At 36.3% G+C, this 16950-nt stretch overlaps 2 protein-coding genes across 2 annotated transcripts; one reads left to right on the forward strand and one right to left on the reverse strand.

The window, feature by feature from the left end:
* The first annotated feature begins 6480 nt into the window (after positions 1-6480).
* On the forward strand, positions 6481-8056 carry LOC112024258 (NAD(P)H-quinone oxidoreductase subunit L, chloroplastic). The gene is made up of 5 exons (XM_024056901.2): positions 6481-6677; positions 6796-6885; positions 6971-7078; positions 7178-7272; positions 7708-8056. Exons 1-5 carry the CDS (start codon positions 6558-6560, stop codon positions 7859-7861), a joined length of 567 nt encoding a protein of 188 aa, XP_023912669.1. The 5' UTR covers positions 6481-6557; the 3' UTR covers positions 7862-8056.
* Positions 8057-9136: 1080 nt separating this feature from the next.
* On the reverse strand, positions 9137-15272 carry LOC112024218 (uncharacterized). The gene is given in 11 exon segments (XM_024056861.2): positions 9137-9761; positions 9892-10026; positions 10164-10243; positions 10353-10482; positions 10573-10652; positions 10655-10704; positions 10818-10936; positions 11064-11201; positions 11573-11761; positions 14435-14572; positions 14695-15272. Coding segments are annotated over 11 exon segments (1749 nt in total). The 5' UTR covers positions 15151-15272; the 3' UTR covers positions 9137-9527.
* Between the last annotated feature and the right edge of the window lie 1678 nt (positions 15273-16950).

Raw genomic sequence — 16950 nt, forward strand, 5'->3', positions numbered from 1 at the left:
TGCTAATAGAGAATCTGACATCTCTGTGTTTGCATTACCACTATTCTGACTTTCCTTCTGCATCTTGGTTCCCCCACCTCCAGTTTGATTTTGAATTAAATTTGAATTTCTGATCTTTCTTGGCTCCGTCTAAAACCTTCCTCTGTTATTCTCATCTTCACTAGACTCATGGCCTTTACTAGTTGATGGCCTCATCATATCCAATACTCCTTTGATTGCACTCTCTGCTTTAAGCCATTCACCATACTGAAGGTTTGTTTGTTGCCATTCCAAGCTTTCATGGCAGTGTCTATTGTCATGCCCAAGTATTCCACAATTGAAGCAGAACGTTAGTAGTCGTTCGTACTTAAAAGTAACCCAACATCTTCCTCCTTCCACATTAGCGATATGCCCTCCTCTCCTCAGAGGTTTGTCAATAGGTAGTTCTACCTTAATCCATGTGAACTTGGCTTGGTCATCTTGCCAGGACCGTTTATCTACCTCAACCACTTGACCAATTTTATTTCCAATCACCTTACCAACTTCCTCAATCATATTCTCAAAGGGTAAACCCCATACCTGAACCCAGAAGGGTGAGTGGGTAAAACTGATGTTAGTTGAAGATAGTCCTTTCCTTCATCGACAGAGAAGGAGGAGGTTGTTCTCAAAATTCCAAGGTCCACTTTTTTCAACCCACTCCATTTGATACCTTGAGCTGAACTTAAATTGTAGGATGTTATTCCCCACCTTAACTATTCTTAAATTTGAAACCATCTTCCATGCCGATCTCAAAGTACTCTTGAATGCTCTTAGATTTTGCTGTCGATCTGATAGTAAACGCCTAAATAAGCTCAACGAACATTCCTCAAGCAACTCTGGTTTACTTGTGGCTGATATAGGGATATCTTCTTCCTCCTCTTTTGTAAGTTATAGATTCTGTAGGCTTTCAATGATTCTTTGTTCCATTCTAATATTTGTGTGGATTCTCCTCAGTGGGAAGAGTAATTCAAGGGATATCTCCTATAGTTGAATCTATTGGAGAGAGAGCTCGCATCTTCCAAGAGAGAAATACTCCTACAAGGGAGAGAGACTTGTCAATTGGTTCCTAGACTCATGTGAATGTGATAGAGACGATATACCTTAAACTACTAAAGTAATAAAAGAAGGTGATGAAGAGTTTCCTTTACTCCTTGTGGGTATTGTCTTTCTATTATTGTTTATCTGTCATCGATGAGTCTCACTCTGCCAGTAGTAAGTGATTTTCTTTGGCTAGTGGATCTCATTGCTATTTATTCTCAACCATCACCAAATCAATTCCAATCTTCGACAGTGATTTGCATTTTTGGTGAGTACTCTTCCAACTAGATTTTTATTTCCATTGTTGTAATTGCTAAGTTTCTTTGAGGTTTGATGCTATTTTTTTTATTTTGGAATTGTGAAGTTATTAGATTTGGATGTTGTAGTCCTTGAATTATTGAGGGTGGGTTTCATATTAAATTGTTGCTCTTGTCTTGGGTATGAGAATTCTATCTTGGAATTGTTGGGGTGCTGGTAGAGCCCTAACAGCTAGAGCTCTCAAGGCTTTGGTTCATAGAGAAAGCCCAGATATTATCTTCATCTTTGAGTCTAAAGCAAAGTATCCTAAGATAGGAAAAATCAAAGAATATTTGAAGCTTAAAGGATGCTTTTGTGTAAATGCGGAAAACAATTTTGGTGGCTTGGCTTTATATTGGGTTCATGGAGTTAGTTTGGAAGTTATCTTTGACAATAAAAATATCATTGCATGTTTAGTGTATTCTAATCCATCTATAGATGTTTGACTTCTCATTCTTGTTTATGGATCTCCTAAAGTTGCCCACAGAGAGGCATTTTGGGATTTAGTCACAAACCTTACAGCAACATTCTCAGGCCCATTGATGCTTTTGGGCGATTACAATAGTTACAATTCTAACACAGATAAGTGTGGTGGGAGCACTAGAGGGGATTATTCCTTCAAACCTTTTCATAACTCCTTATCCAATGCAGCAGCTATTGAGCTTGGGTTCCATGGGCCCCAATAAACATAGGTGGGTCGTAAAAGTGGTGGAGTTCATGTAAGAATTAGATTAGACCAAGGATGCTGCAACCAGGAGTGGCAAGAGATGTTTCCTAATGTAGGAATAAAGCATTTGGTTGCCCCATCTGACCACAAGCCTATACTTCTCGATACTCATTTTGAAAATAACAACAGCAATAAACCATTCCGCTTTGAGGCAATGTGGGTAAGAGATCCTGAGTGTGAGGAAGTCATTGACCAAGCTTCGAGAAAAGACTTTTTTAGATCCCATGGATTCAATCTAATGAAAAAAAAATCTCTCATACATGTTGCATGCTGAGTAAGTGGAACAAAACTAGTTTTGGACAAACCAAAACTAAATTCCAAGAGTTTGAAAGGTGCATAAAGATAATTTAATCAAAACCTCCAAGTAAAGAAGTTTTAGAGGAAGAAGCAAGGCTTATGATGGAATTAGAAGAGTGGCAAACCAGAGAAGAGCTTAGATTGAAGCAAAAGTCCAGTAAGTTATGGCTAAAAGAGGAAAAGAGGAACTCAAAATTTTTTCATGCCTCCACTTTGATTAGAAGAAGAAGAAACAATATTTCAGAGATTAAATTAGAAAATGAGCAAAGAATTTATGGCAAGGAGGATATTGAAAAGTATTTTGAAGATCATTTCAATGAGCTATATAGCACTTCAAATCCATCCTTCTCGGCAGTTGAAAATGAAAAGTTACTCAAGATCCCTTCAGAAGAAGAAATTCAAAGAACTATCTTTGAGATGAACCCACTAAAAGCCCCTGGGCCAAATAGTATGCCTGGATTATTTTTCAAAAAATTCTGGCATATTGTCAGGAAGTAGCTCGTACAAACAGTTCAATGTTTTTTCAGAGATGGATGACTACTAAAGGATATGAACAAGACCTTCATCACCCTAATCCCAAAGGTTCAAGGTGCTTATAATTTTGGGCACTTCAGACCTATCAGCTTATGCAATTTTTGTTACAAAGTCATCTTAAGAATTTTGGTGGCAAGATTAAGACCTCTGTTGGATAAACTAATAGATCTTGCATAAGTTGCTTTTGTCCCTAATAGAAATATAGAAGAGAATGTTTTGTTAGCCCAAGAAGTTGTGCACTCTTTCTCCACCACTAAGAAGAAAAAGGGGTTTGTGGGATTGAAATTAGACTTCCAAAAGGCTTATGATAGATTGGACTGGCCTTTCCTAGTTCAACTATTAAAAAATTTTGTTTTCTTCAGAAGTTTATAAATCTCATATGTCAATGTATCTCCACTGTGAGTTTCACTCTTTTGCTAAATGGGGGAAAGGGCCCATGCATCAATCCTTTAAGAGGCCTAAGACAAAGGGATCCCTTTATCTTTTCATTATTGAGAGTGAAGTTCTAGCTAGAATGATCAATAGAAGCACAGCCCAAAGATTAATCAATGGCATTAAGATTGCTCTTTCAACACTTAAAATCTCAAAACTCTCCTATGCAGACAATGTTTTATTGGTCTGCAAGGAACAACATTCAGAGATCAATGAGATTATGAACATCCTAGGAAAATATTGTGAGTGGTTAGGCCAACAAATCAATTTTAAGAAAGCAGGTGTCTTTGCTTCAAAAGGGATTCAATCTCAATTTCTGAACCAACTCTGGAATCAAAGAGGATTAAAGAAGTTATCCCAATGTACTAAATATTTGGGAGTTCCTTTATTCCTCTCAAGCAATAAGAAGAAGGACTTTGCTTATCTCAATGAAAATCTTGAATCTAAGGCAAGTAGTTGGAAGAGCAAATCTTTGTCTTGGATGGGAAGAGCAACACTATTGAAATTTGTAACATTGGCTACTCCACTATAGACCATGTCAAGCTTTCTCACACCAAAATGTCTATGTGAGGAGATTGATAGCATGTTAAGAAAATTTTGATGGAGCCCATTAAAGAATTCAAACCGTTATTTTACTCCTCTAGCTTGGGACAATTTATGCCAACCAAAAAATTTGGGTGGCCTTGGTTTTAGGCACTTCTCTAATATCAATATGATCCTCCTCTCCAAAGTTGCTTGGTGGATTTTAAATCAGTCTGACCGACCATGTGTGCAAGCATTTATTGCCAAATACAAGGTGAGAAGAAATTGGCTCAATGTTGAACCATCCAAATAGGCTTCTTGGGCATGGAAGAGTGTGGAATTTGCTAGGCATATTCTTGTGGCTAGAGCTTGTAAGCAAGTCAGCAATGATGAGAGTATTCTCACGTGGGAAGATCCTTGGGTCCCAGACCTACCAAATTATAAACTAGTGCCTTTGTCACCTGAAAATCAATCCAATTGCCTACTAGTGTCACAGCTTCTAACTCCAGATAAATCAAGCTGGGATAAACAAAACTCTATAAATTATTTATTGAAGACTCGGCCAAAGCTATCAAGAGAATTCTAGTCAAAGTAAGCCAAAGGGAGGATAATTGGTTATGGCTAAAATCCCATAATGGGAAACACTCAGTGAAGTCGACATACAAGGAAATTCTAACTCTATCTGATCCCATTGAGCTTGACCAAGTGAAGTCAAAAATTTGGAAATCAAAAGTACATGATAGGTTTAAGATGGTCTTATGGAGAGTTGCCTTAGATATTCTTCCCACTAAGGAAAAATTAATAAGATTCTTCCCATCTATGGACCCTAAATATCCTCTATGTGATGCCCTCACCTGAATCCACCTTACATTTTTTTGTATTCTGTCATGCGGCTAGATCTTTGTGGGCTGGTAATGTTTAGGGGTGCAGACCGGATGCAATGCAATTTTATAATCCAGGTTAGTTTATAAATTTTCTTTTAACCCCCAAGTTTCTTTCTATGGCTCTTCTGACAAGGAGGAGTTCCTTTTATTTGGGGCTTTGGTGTTGGAGCAACTATGATTTGCTTGAAATCAAGTTGTTTATAAAGGATTAAGTTTTTCCTAGATAAATATCTCCAAATAATCTTGAAAAATTTTAATGAACACCTTGTTGTGCTCACTGATGTCCCCCTAGTGTCCCCTAGACCATTTGTTTCTTCTTGGAACAGACCTGAGCAAGGAGCTGTAAAGATAAATTGTGATGCGGCAATGGGGCTGGACCATTCATTTATTGCCATTGTGGCGAGAGATTGGAAAGGGGCTTTGATTTTCTCCTTGTTTAAATAGGTGGAAACCAACCTCCCTCTCCAAGCAGAGGCTGAAGCCATAAATTTGGTAACTCGTTTAGCAGTTGATCATGGTTTTGAGAATGTAGTGGTTGAGAGTGATGCCAAAGCATGTATTGAAGCTCTTAAAGCCCTTACTGATGCCGTGCCTTGGAGAATCTCAAACCATATTTGCCGATATTCTTTCTTGGGCATTCAGTGGCTAGCAATTTGTTTTTAGGTGGAGTTCGAGAGAATCAAACGAAGTAGCCCATGTACTAGCTTCTTGGTGCCTTGGGAAAAATTTGTCTGGATGTTTTGTTCAGAGTTATGCTCCTAGCCCTTTTATGGATGTAATTAATTCAGAGCAACTTAATGTTGTAATTGTTGCTTAGACTCTGTTTCTTTGTGTTTGTTAATAAAACTTTCGGTTCATCAAAAAAACAACCACAAGAGAATCACCCTCAAGAATAACTTTTTAGCCTTGTGATTAAATCAACTATAAGAAATGTGATCTTTTAGCCTTGTGATTAAATCAACTATAAGAGATGTGATTCAGTGATAGTAATCACAATGGGTAGGTGGATCTATGGATGCTATATAAATATTTTTGGGTAAATTACATTTTATCCTTATGATTTGGCTACATCATAATTTAGTTTGACTGCAACATTCTTACCCTTGTGGTGACCATCCGTAAAATTTGTTTCATTTAAAAAAGATTTTTTTTGGTCCCCTGATAGCTTAGGCACTGTTAAAACAACGAATAGGCGAAATTACATTTTTAATCTTTATGTTTTGGGAGTTTTTTTAATTTGGTTTTTGAGTTTTTAAAGCTTCATTTTTGTCCTCATATTTTTAAATTTGCTATTACTTTGGTCCTCAATTGAGGGAATGGCATGGCTGTGCCAAAATGACAACAAATTCATAAATCTAAGGACCAAAAATAAAATTATAAAAAATTAATGACCAAATTAAAAACATGACCAAAATATAGGGGCAAAAAAAAGTAATTTCCTCAAAAAAAAAAAAAAAAACACGAACTTCCTCTTGTTACCTTTAACAATGTGAGACAAATCGAATACTTAAAAGGAGAACACATGATTCTCAAAAAAAAAAAAAAAAAGAAAAGAAAAGAAAGTAGGGATGAATTATGGCAAGATAGGCCAAAAAAAGGTAACAAGTCTAGCCTCTGCTATGGTCATAGTGATGTCTACGAAAGGTCTTAGATGAATTAGTTGCCACGTGGCATTTTTTCTAAATATTTTGAGGTAGTTGCCACGTCTGCTTGCTCTCTCTTTGAGAAAATCCATGCATCCTATGCCATGAATTATACACAAAAAGATAAGGAAACACAATCACTCTCACATAACGCAGAGCTCTAAGATGAGCTTCCAAATTCCCAAAGCTCTGCCTCTGCCTCCTCTCTTCCACTCTGGCTGCAAAATTCCCTCTCTCTTCATTACTTCTAAACTCAAACCATCCCATGATGCCAAGCCCAAAAAGGTGCACTTTCTTTGTTACTATTTGTAATCATTTTTTTCCTATCATGTTGAATTTTTATTCAGCGATTCTGTATATATATATATGTATGGATTTCACAGCCCCTTATGTTCAATATCAGACTCTTGCATGTATCACCCAGAAGCCACTTCACGAGTTTTTTCTAAAGAAATCAACTTTAGCAATTCAAGTTGGAGCAATTTTGGCCACTGTAAGACACCAATTAATCCTTACATGTTTTACATTTTTTTTCTTGAGCTAAAATATTAATGATAAATTAATAATCATCATGACAGGTTGATCAGCCAGCTTTGGCTGTAACTGGAGTGAACTACGTGGAAGATCCTATTACAGTTTTGATACAATTAGGAATTGTGGCCTTTGGGTACTTCCTTATCATACCTGTAAGTCAATGTTAACATTTTATATCATCCTTGCACCAATCATTTTGTATTTGACCATGGAGATTTATAATATTGTTATTATATTTTGGTGAATTGCAGCCGATCATCATGAATTGGCTTAGGATAAGATGGTACAAAAGAAATCTCTTGGAGATGTATTTTCAGTTTATGTTTGTCTTCATATTCTTTCCAGGGTAAGATGTTCTTTTTCACAAGGTTTCTGGTACAATATTAATCCATGATGATAATCCTAAATTTTAGTGCTAGGCCATATTCTGCACTTGTTGCACCTAATTTTCATTGCACTGAAAATGTAGATTATTATTAAAGCATTCAATTCCAATTGGCACTCTATACCTTGTTAGATACATAAAATGTGAAGTAGACACTTTCTATTTCATATGAATTGGAGAGGAACCTGTTTCCCCCAACAAACCAATGTAGAAGTGCTTTATTAATGTCATGTAATAACCCTGCAAATTAAGAATTCCTAACTGTATCGCACTGTGAAATTGTAGTACCAAATTTGCTCTATTAGTCTTGCATCTCACCTGAATCAATTAACTAGATTTATATGTATTTTCATATGTTTCATTAATTCAGTACTTTTTTCCCTCCCTGTTGTGCAGCATACTCCTTTGGGCACCCTTTTTGAACTTCAGAAAATTCCCACGGGATCCATCAATGAAGTATCCTTGGTCTACACCACAGGATCCTTCGAAAATAAAAAATGACTACTTGAAGTACCCATTTGCCAAACCTGAGGACTATAGAGTAGATTGAAGAAGCATTGCTTGCTTCTAACATATAACAAATCAGTAGGTGGAATTGTTGGAACTTTCTCTAATAGTGAGGAGTTGTTTTGTGTGATCCACACAATGGAGATAGATGCAACTGAAAGTGCAATGTTTTTAATGTAGAAAAAGTTATAAACTTACAATCGATGGCACAAGATTCCAAGCAGCCTTTTATGTGAAATATAGTTTTTTACAATTGCCATGATTGTGTTGAATGAAATTTAGTTGCAGAGGACACATGAGACACAAATTTTAGCGCTAATCCAAATCATTTTCATAACCTACGATGAAAGGATCTCCATATCGCAATTTTGATAACAATGGCGATTAGCCCACAGCCACAGTCGTCATTTGCGGTTACTACATTGGGGTTTTAAATTTTAAATAAAGGTTGGACTACTGATTTTTGAGCTTTGGTCTTTATGGTATGATTTTTAAGGTTGTGCTTGAGTTGGTATTTTGGGTTCAAAGTAAAACGATTGGGGTTTTCAGGTTTGAATTTTTAGCTTTGGCTAGTGAGGAATGAGCTGTGGGCGCCATTTGTGGTCTGGGGTTTATTATCAAAACTTAAAAGAGTTTTTAGTTTTCAGGTGTGAGCTTTGGACAGATTAAGTCCCCATTTATTGCGCAGAAAATGGTAGCCTAACCCTATATTTGGATTAGAGGAGAAGGCAATATTTGCTGACCACCCATTCTCATAGTTGGATTAGAGGAGATAATTCATCCAAAAATAAATAAAGAGGATTAGAGGAGATGCCAGTGTATGCTTACCATCCATTCTCGTAGAGAGTTCTCTCCCTCTATTCCAAGCATACCTAATGTTACAAAACTATCTCAACTACAGCCACATACAAGAAAAAATGTTTTCCTTTATCTTCTTTTAGCAATCTAGACCAGAAAAGAATGGAGAATCATGATGGTGCAAAACTTCCTCAAAATGCACCATTAAATGATTCAACTCATGCTTCAACATAAAAAATTCAGATATAAAATTATATGTAAGCATTAACAGTAAACAGTATTTGCTTTCCATCAACTTTCTCCCCTCACAAGGGATCTAAGCAAGGATGGGCTCTACAGTTCCTTCTATGTAAAGCAAATGCCTCTGCTGCATTTCCCTTTTTCTTTTTTTGGCTCAGAGCATTTCTCATGTAATTAACAAGATCTTCGAAAAAGCCAGGTACATATTACCACAACCAATGTAGATAAATATGAAGATTTAACATTAAACTTAAACAACAGAAAAGGAAAGAACAATATGTAATCAAAATTTCATCTGAATTTAAACATAATTATCAAAAAATACATGTGTATCTATCTCTTTAAATTTTGGTGGTACTCTCAAATCTCAATGTTAGAGGTAAATAACTTAAAAAGGTTCTAAAGATTTTTTTTTTTTTTTTCCTAAAAAGGAAAATCAAATACATTCTAATGGCCCGGACCAAATCAGACAATCAAGCAGTATTGCCCAGGCCCTTCAACTACTTCTAGTTCAGTATTAAATTGGGACTTGGGAACTATTCATTCTCAGCCACTTTATTACAGGGCAAATTGGATTACTTTGCCCTTGCCGAATATCAAAAAAACAAGGTACCGCGTATCGAAAGAACAAATGGGTTTGCACCACTGGTTGGCATGGCATAAAATCTTGCTCAGAAAGATTGTTGAGAACTGAAAACTAAAGAGAGTTTCTTCCAATCCAGAGACTCCATGTTTGGGGACATGTAAGCAGCACCCACAGCCAAGGCAATGACAACAAAGGCCACACTTTTAACACACCCATAGCCACGTGATGCCTTTCCCAATATTGCCTTACAATACTTGTCTGCATCCTTGAAGCGAGCAAGGTGAGCAGCATCTGCCCCACTAGCCAATGCTTTCTCATTCTAAAGCAATCAAAAAGTATAAATGAGCCTATTTATGTTTTTACTTCAAAATAATTACACAAATAATCTAATGCTTCAGTAGAATAATTAAACAACAGCAGCGACAGCAACAATAACAATAGAAGACTACCTTGTTCCTAAAGTTCTTGAGAGTTTCCCTCAGAGGGTCAAGAGGAGACAGTTTCACAGAATGCTCTTTCCAGTCCTCAGAAAGTTTTCTCAAAACAGCAACACTTGCTTCTAGATTGTCCTCATAAACCATGTCCTATTTACATGCAATGTAAAATTACTAAATTAGAATACTAGTAAATCTACAATTTCAAATTCTGAAACAATAGATACGAATAAGATTCCATCTTCTTAAAAAACACGAATTTATGATATTTAGATGGAGTAGCTCACCCACTGCCTGAAACAATCAGCATGTTGGGTCAAGCACCAAATGAAAACACCAGTTGCTTCTTTGGATAACTCAGGAATGCCTGTGACAAACAGCCAACTATAAGCCCATCTTCAAAACCTAACATTTTCCCCAATTAATACAAGTATCAAAGAAACTAATGAAAAGGCAGTCATCTCTATTTTACATACTTTCTCCTGCTGCTTTGGCAGCAAAACTCAGTATCTGCTGTGAGACTTGTTTCATTGTTTTGCTTCCAGCGGTGCCAGCAAGAGCGACCTCTTTTAAGGTGGGATATATGGCCTCAAACCTTTCAGTAGCCTACATGAAACAATATTCAAATGAATGTTGAACAATTAATCAACAATACATCTATCCTCAGATACTGCAATTTCCCCAAGAGTACCCCACCTTTACTCTAGCTGAAGATGCAGGGAAGGTAACTCGCATGAGTATCTCAAACGCAGAAGGTGGCATCAACCTCTCCCCTTCCTAACTGCACCATTTACAAGAATAGGGCGAGCTTTTGGGGCAGACATAATTCTGATACCAAATAAACAAAGATTATTAAAAAAAACAAAGCAGGAACAATTAAAAAAAATACATGCGCCTGCACACACATATACACAATTACAAAACTGTTTATGCTTTCATACCTCTCCACCAGCTGCAAAACCAGGTCCCTTGACTGAGGATTACTGCTTTTGCCAGTGACCACAGGCAAGAGGTTGCGTGCCCATGCATGCAGCCCTACAGCCAGGTCTCCTTGACAGGCCTACAACAAAAATTGTGAGATCTGGTATGAGAAGCATAATCAAAGAAAAAAATAAAGAAAGAACTGATTGTAATCTTGGTCAGGAAGGATCCTTAGTTGCACTCATGGTATATTGTTACTGACTCACCTGCACTATCATCCATACAATAACTGGAAGCTTATCTTGTCCTTGATACTTGGAATTCTCCCTCAACGTCGGCAAGAAATCAACTAATACATCAGGTTTCCTTCGCAAAACCATTGCTACAACTACAAACATTGCTACCTGTGATTATACGTAAATTAAACATCAATGCAGGACAAGGTGATGATCACAGGAAGCTTGCAAAGAAGTTAGGAAGGATAAAAGAAGTTGAGGGCCACCGGCCGCACATACAAAGAAATTGCATACATTATAGACCCAACAACATTCTAATGAAGGTTACATATATAGATAATTTCTCCAATATGAAAATAAATCAATAATATATGATAATGAAACTTTTGTGTCTCTATCAAAAAAGATAAATGAAAGAAATAAGCCTATGGGCAATGAACCAATGAACATTACTGGCATACCAGTTATACATGTAAACAGAAATATCCACCAAAAGCAAAGACAAGCATAAGAAATACTCAACAGCCCACTCAAGTTACCTGTGATTTGGATGATACATGTGGCACACCCTTTTTAGAGCCCTTGGCACCAGCTTGTTGGCTTACTAAGTCAGCAAAAATGCTGTCTAGAGACCATGATAAAAAGGAACCAAATGCCTCAGGAGAACATTTGTTGATCCAGTCAGCCGATGTCTTATAAACAGCTTCAGAAATATAAGAAAGAGGAATCTGTTGAAAAGCATACACATTAATTAGGTCCCCATACATTACAAAGACAAAAAAGAAAAAATGTGATAAACTAACATGCATGAAATATGAATGCTTAGTTTGTTACTCTATTGAAATTACTTTATGATGACATGAACAACATGGATTGGCCCATGATGGAAAAGGAAGAGGGGGGGGGGGGGGAGGAATGAAAAACAAACAAAACAATCTTTGAACAGGAGCTACAATGATAGGCATGAAGCTGATAAAAAAATCCAAAATTTGGAGTAATTAAGGCAAGCTGCTCCATTAATGACGACAAGAATGAGTGTAAAAAGCATTTCATACTCATTTTTAAGAAAACAAAATGACAAGCTTGCACTCAGTCTCTATATGTGATCTACTTAGCTTTCACATGTGTCATGAATTGATATATATATATATATATAGAGAGAGAGAGAGAGAGAGAGAGAGAGAGAGCAAGAAATGAGGCCAATAATATTTTAGTGAATAAGATATGGACCATATGGTATATGGTTTTTTTTTTTTTTTATAAGTAACTGAAATTCATTAAAAATAAAGTGCTGTCCTAGTAGATGGGCTGTATACAAAAGAATAGCAAAGAGAAGCAAAAAGGAACAAAGAGAGAAAAACTTAAAGCTGATAGGTAAGTTATCTAAAAAGTCCATGAACGTGGAGAAATTATAGGGATTAAAAGTCAACTTGTATAAATTCTTGAGAAAGAGAAACTTCAGATATGGCAGGGGAAACTCCTTTCCCTCAAAAGTACAACAATTCTGCTCTTTCCAGATACAACACATGAGGCATGAAGGGGCTGCCATCCAAACTTCCCCACTTCTAAGATTGCCTAGCTTCCCCTCTCAAGAAGCCGACATAGCAGTTCCTGAACTAGCATTACCCAAGTGACACTAAACAGACATAACAGTTTGTCCCACAGCTCCCCAGCAATAGGACAACAAAGAAGAAGAAAATCCATGAACTCCCATTAGACTTACATGTACAACACTAACCCACAACTATAATTGCCCTTTTCTTTCAAATTACCCGTTTTCAATATTTTCCCTAATGCTGCAGTCAAAAAAGCAACTCAGGTGGAGTTCTAAAAGGGGTAACTCTCACGCTTCCAAATCTCAGCACTTATAACCTTTAACTTGAACTGTCAACATCACAATCCCATATTTCTTCAACAACATAGATTTAGTTGCCTTAACTGTCAGTTTATTCCTAACCATAATATAATCAGTATAATATTAAAATAGGTATATATTTTTTACTGCCAATGTAACTTTAAAACTTGCAAGTGACTCACCCACGAAGAATCTTTGAGTTAACCATGACAGTAAATAAAATTAATTGAAAAAACATCTTACATAGAGAATGTGGATTTTTTTTTATAGTACAAATAGGAACCTAAACACTAAAATGAGAAGGATCAAAGCAAGAAATAGGACATATAAAGACACTAGAAATGGTATTAAAGCACATCAGTTATCTTTGTCTACTTCTCAAAGTCGGTTAACTGTTAAACATTAGATTATTGGCCTCACACATCAATTCTTACCTGTGACATATACAGGACAAACCCCTAGCTAAGAAAAAAAATAACCAGTCACCAATGAGCTCTAGCTCAAATCGCACCTCCTCCCTTGTAAGAGCAATGTGGAGTGTGAGGTCATAGGTTCAAGACCTACCAGGTCTGTTTGTAAATATATAAATAAACAGCTCAAATCAAGGCATTCCAAGAACTCCAAAAAGATAAAGAACCAAACTTTGCATGTAAAAACCTAACTTACCGCCCATTTGGTACAGCTTATTTTTTCAGCTTTTTGGAAATGGGATGTTTGCAGAAGCTGTACCTTTGAAAAGGTGAGATTTTACAAAGCTTTATTTTGAAAAGGTACGGTTTCAAAATAGGATACAAAACAACCAGAGTGTCCAGCCCAACAGACAAACTTTTTTAATTGCTTCAGATGTTAGGTGTAAATGCCATGTCATGAAAAACATAGAAAAAGGTAAGCCCACAATTAGAGCAGCTGAGCAATGCAGCTTCATTGGCACCCCGTAATATCATCACCTTTACCATTTTTTTTTATTTTTATAAGTGTAATTGCTTTATTGAAGAAAAAACATTTTATGTTCACAATGATGAACACAAAGGGTCAAGAAAATTTACACAGCAAAGCTAAGAGTCATGGTCCTCGCGGAACTCTAAAACAGAGGTACAATGAGTAAAGGCCCAAACCCCAGACAACTCAAACAGGGTACAAATCAATAATGATTTCAACTTTCGAATGAATCTCTCTACATTCTGAAATGTGCGAGAATTGCACACCTTTACCATCTTATTCACCAATCACCATACCATCTTCCAGATCCCACCATGACACTATCAGACTAGCACAAATTTGCTAAACAACTTGCATTCCAAGTTATGAAATTTATATTAAGCCACAAATTTGTCAAACAATTAACATTCAAAATTTACTAAATTTATATTGAGCCAACCACTTAGTTACCTAACAGAAGTATCTAAATGTTCATCCAAATGTGCTTCCATATCAATTTAAGTTGTGCAAACTATATCATTTTGCAACAAAAGTTAAATCTTTGCCAACCACAATCTATACAATGCCACAATCTATAGATCCATATATGAAATTGCATTTTACTCACATCAGCGAATTTCGCCACGGTGGACTCCCTGAACAGCTTCACCCATGGAAACTGAGCTGCGGTCACAGCCGAAAATGCTCGGCCGAAATAGTCCGCGAATCGCATCAGCTGTATTTCATGCTGTCCCTCATACGATTCCTATCCCCAAAAACAAACAGATCAAACCAAATCCCTCTCTCACTACACATTCACATGCGTAAGGAATAATTAATAATTAAAAAAAAATGTATAAACTTTGAAATTGAAAAGCTCATACTCACCGATATATTGACGAGAAAAGCCGAGAGATCATCGGCGTCGATCTTCGCGGCCGCATCGGAGACCGAAACCTTTGGCTTCTTCGGCTTCTTCGGCTTCACTTTCTTGGCCTCCTCCGCCTTCCCATTCTCCACCACGCGCTCGTTCTCCTCATCGCTGCTATCGTACTCGTTCTTCGATCTGACCGGAGCGTCGAAATCGGCATCCACAGCAACGGCGGATCTCTGCGCCTCGAGAATTTGGAGGCGGCGGATCGCCGATTGCTGCTCCAGAGACCGGAAAACGTTGTCAGCGCCGGGAACAGCTCCGTTGGAAACGATTCTGTTGGAGGCGGAATCGGAAGAATTTGGCTTGGCTTTCCTCTGACGCTTCGCGTACGTGACCTTTTGCCAGCCGTGGTCATTGCCGGTGGTAACTTCGTTGCTATTGGATTCGAAAGCTCCGTGATTGTCTTCCATGGCTGCCTTCGATTTTTTTTTTAATTATAAATATATATATTTTTTGGTGCTTGTTTATTTAGTACTATTTGTTAATATATATATATATATATATATCTCACTAAATTGGGAATTTTTTTTTTTTTTTTTGGGAAATAGGTGGAATCAAAGCGAATTTAAAGGCGTTGACTTACTCATTTTTACCCCTGTTTACGTACGGATTTACAGGACTGCCATGCTTTGGACCGGTTCGTAATCCAAATTATTCCTGTAAATTCAATTCACCACGTGCATTTCCAACTTCGAAACGTTTTGTTTTTTATCTTTTTGTTTGTTTGTTTGTTGAGAAAAACAGAAACTACGAGCTGAACTAGTTTTACATTTCAAAGTTTTTTTTTTTTTTTGGTGAAAGACGATAACATTTAAGAAAAGCTAAACAACAAAAGAAAAGTCAAACATTTCAAAGTTGCGAGTCCAACAACTATTGGAAATTTGGAATAAAAGATACGGCTGCGATTTTTTATTTATTTTTGGGATAGAAAACGATCTATTTATTTATTTATTATTAATGTAAAATTAAAATTATAAATCCTCAATTAGAAGGCTAACGATAGATGATGAGATTTCTTCCATCCATAATATACACATTCTCTGATAAATATATATATATATATATATATATACACATTCTGTAGTAAGTTTGACCCAACAGATTTTAAAAAATAAAAAATAAAAAAAGTTTGACTCAACCACCTTTTTTTTTTTTTTGGCTAGGTAATTATGTAAGATAAAATCCCGAGTTTATAGATACACATGGTACCGGGTACCACCAGGCTACAAGGCCCAGTAGTTGACCCAACCACTTTGCTTAATAATGGGCAAGCATGTATTATATTTATTTATTATTTATCAGCATACACTAAATAAGAAGGGAAATACACATTCAATAGTACAATCTTTTTTGTGATACTTATTTCGGTACATTGTATGTGTTAATGACTAGCAAATATATATATATATATATAAATTGAAGGAATTTTGGTTTTTATAGAACATGGGGGTAGGTAGTTTTATAAACATGGGTAGGTTTTTTTTTTAATTTTATTTTATTTTTTTATCAATTTACGATTTTAACTTCATTTTTATGTTTTAAGAATAGTGATAAGTTAATTAAATTAAGGGTATTTTTGAAATAAAAAAGACGATAACTAACTTTCTAAATCATTTTAATATACAAAGATATATTGTATTTGGTTAAAATCCTAATATCTTAAAACCCATCATAAACCCACATCAAGCTTGAACATGCAAACTCATAGATACTCTCAAGCCCTCATGACAAAGGGAGGTACCACTTTGCAAATAATGGGCGGTGGTAATCTCTTCAAAAAAATTGCCGCCATAATTATTAAGACCTCGCATATTCCCGCCTTGACATTATTTTCTTTGGGTTATTTTGTTTTGGTTTTGTGCTTGACTTTATATATATATATATATATATATATATATTTGTGTGTGTGTGTGTGCCACAAAGGCACTTTGCTTGCTTGGGTGCCTAGGCGAGCACCTGACTTTCCTTTGAATACCATGACTAATTGTTATATGTGCTAGGTGTTTAGTCTAGTTTAGTTTATTAATCAACAAGAATTGTGACATAGGACAAAATGGAGAATTTGTCAATATGTGCTTATGATGGGTTTAAGATTTGTCTTCTCACTCCTCTTTTCCCATTCCCTGTGTCTTTTGTCTATATTATTCACACAAAAAAAAAAATTAAAGATTTTGTGGATCTAGGGTTTAGAATTGTTGGAGAAAGGATTA

The sequence above is a fragment of the Quercus suber genome, unplaced genomic scaffold (genome assembly GCF_002906115.3).
Source record: "Quercus suber isolate HL8 unplaced genomic scaffold, Cork oak 2.0 scaffold_254, whole genome shotgun sequence".
Taxonomy (NCBI): domain Eukaryota; kingdom Viridiplantae; phylum Streptophyta; class Magnoliopsida; order Fagales; family Fagaceae; genus Quercus; species Quercus suber.

Bases quoted from the DNA above. Each gene is read 5' to 3' on its own strand.
- LOC112024258 (XM_024056901.2), top strand. From the start codon at position 6,558: ATGAGCTTCCAAATTCCCAAAGCTCTGCCTCTGCCTCCTCTCTTCCAC. The intron at 6,886-6,970 runs GTAAGACACCAA...TCATCATGACAG, and splicing joins TTGGAGCAATTTTGGCCACT to GTTGATCAGCCAGCTTTGGC. The intron at 7,079-7,177 runs GTAAGTCAATGT...GGTGAATTGCAG, and splicing joins GGTACTTCCTTATCATACCT to CCGATCATCATGAATTGGCT.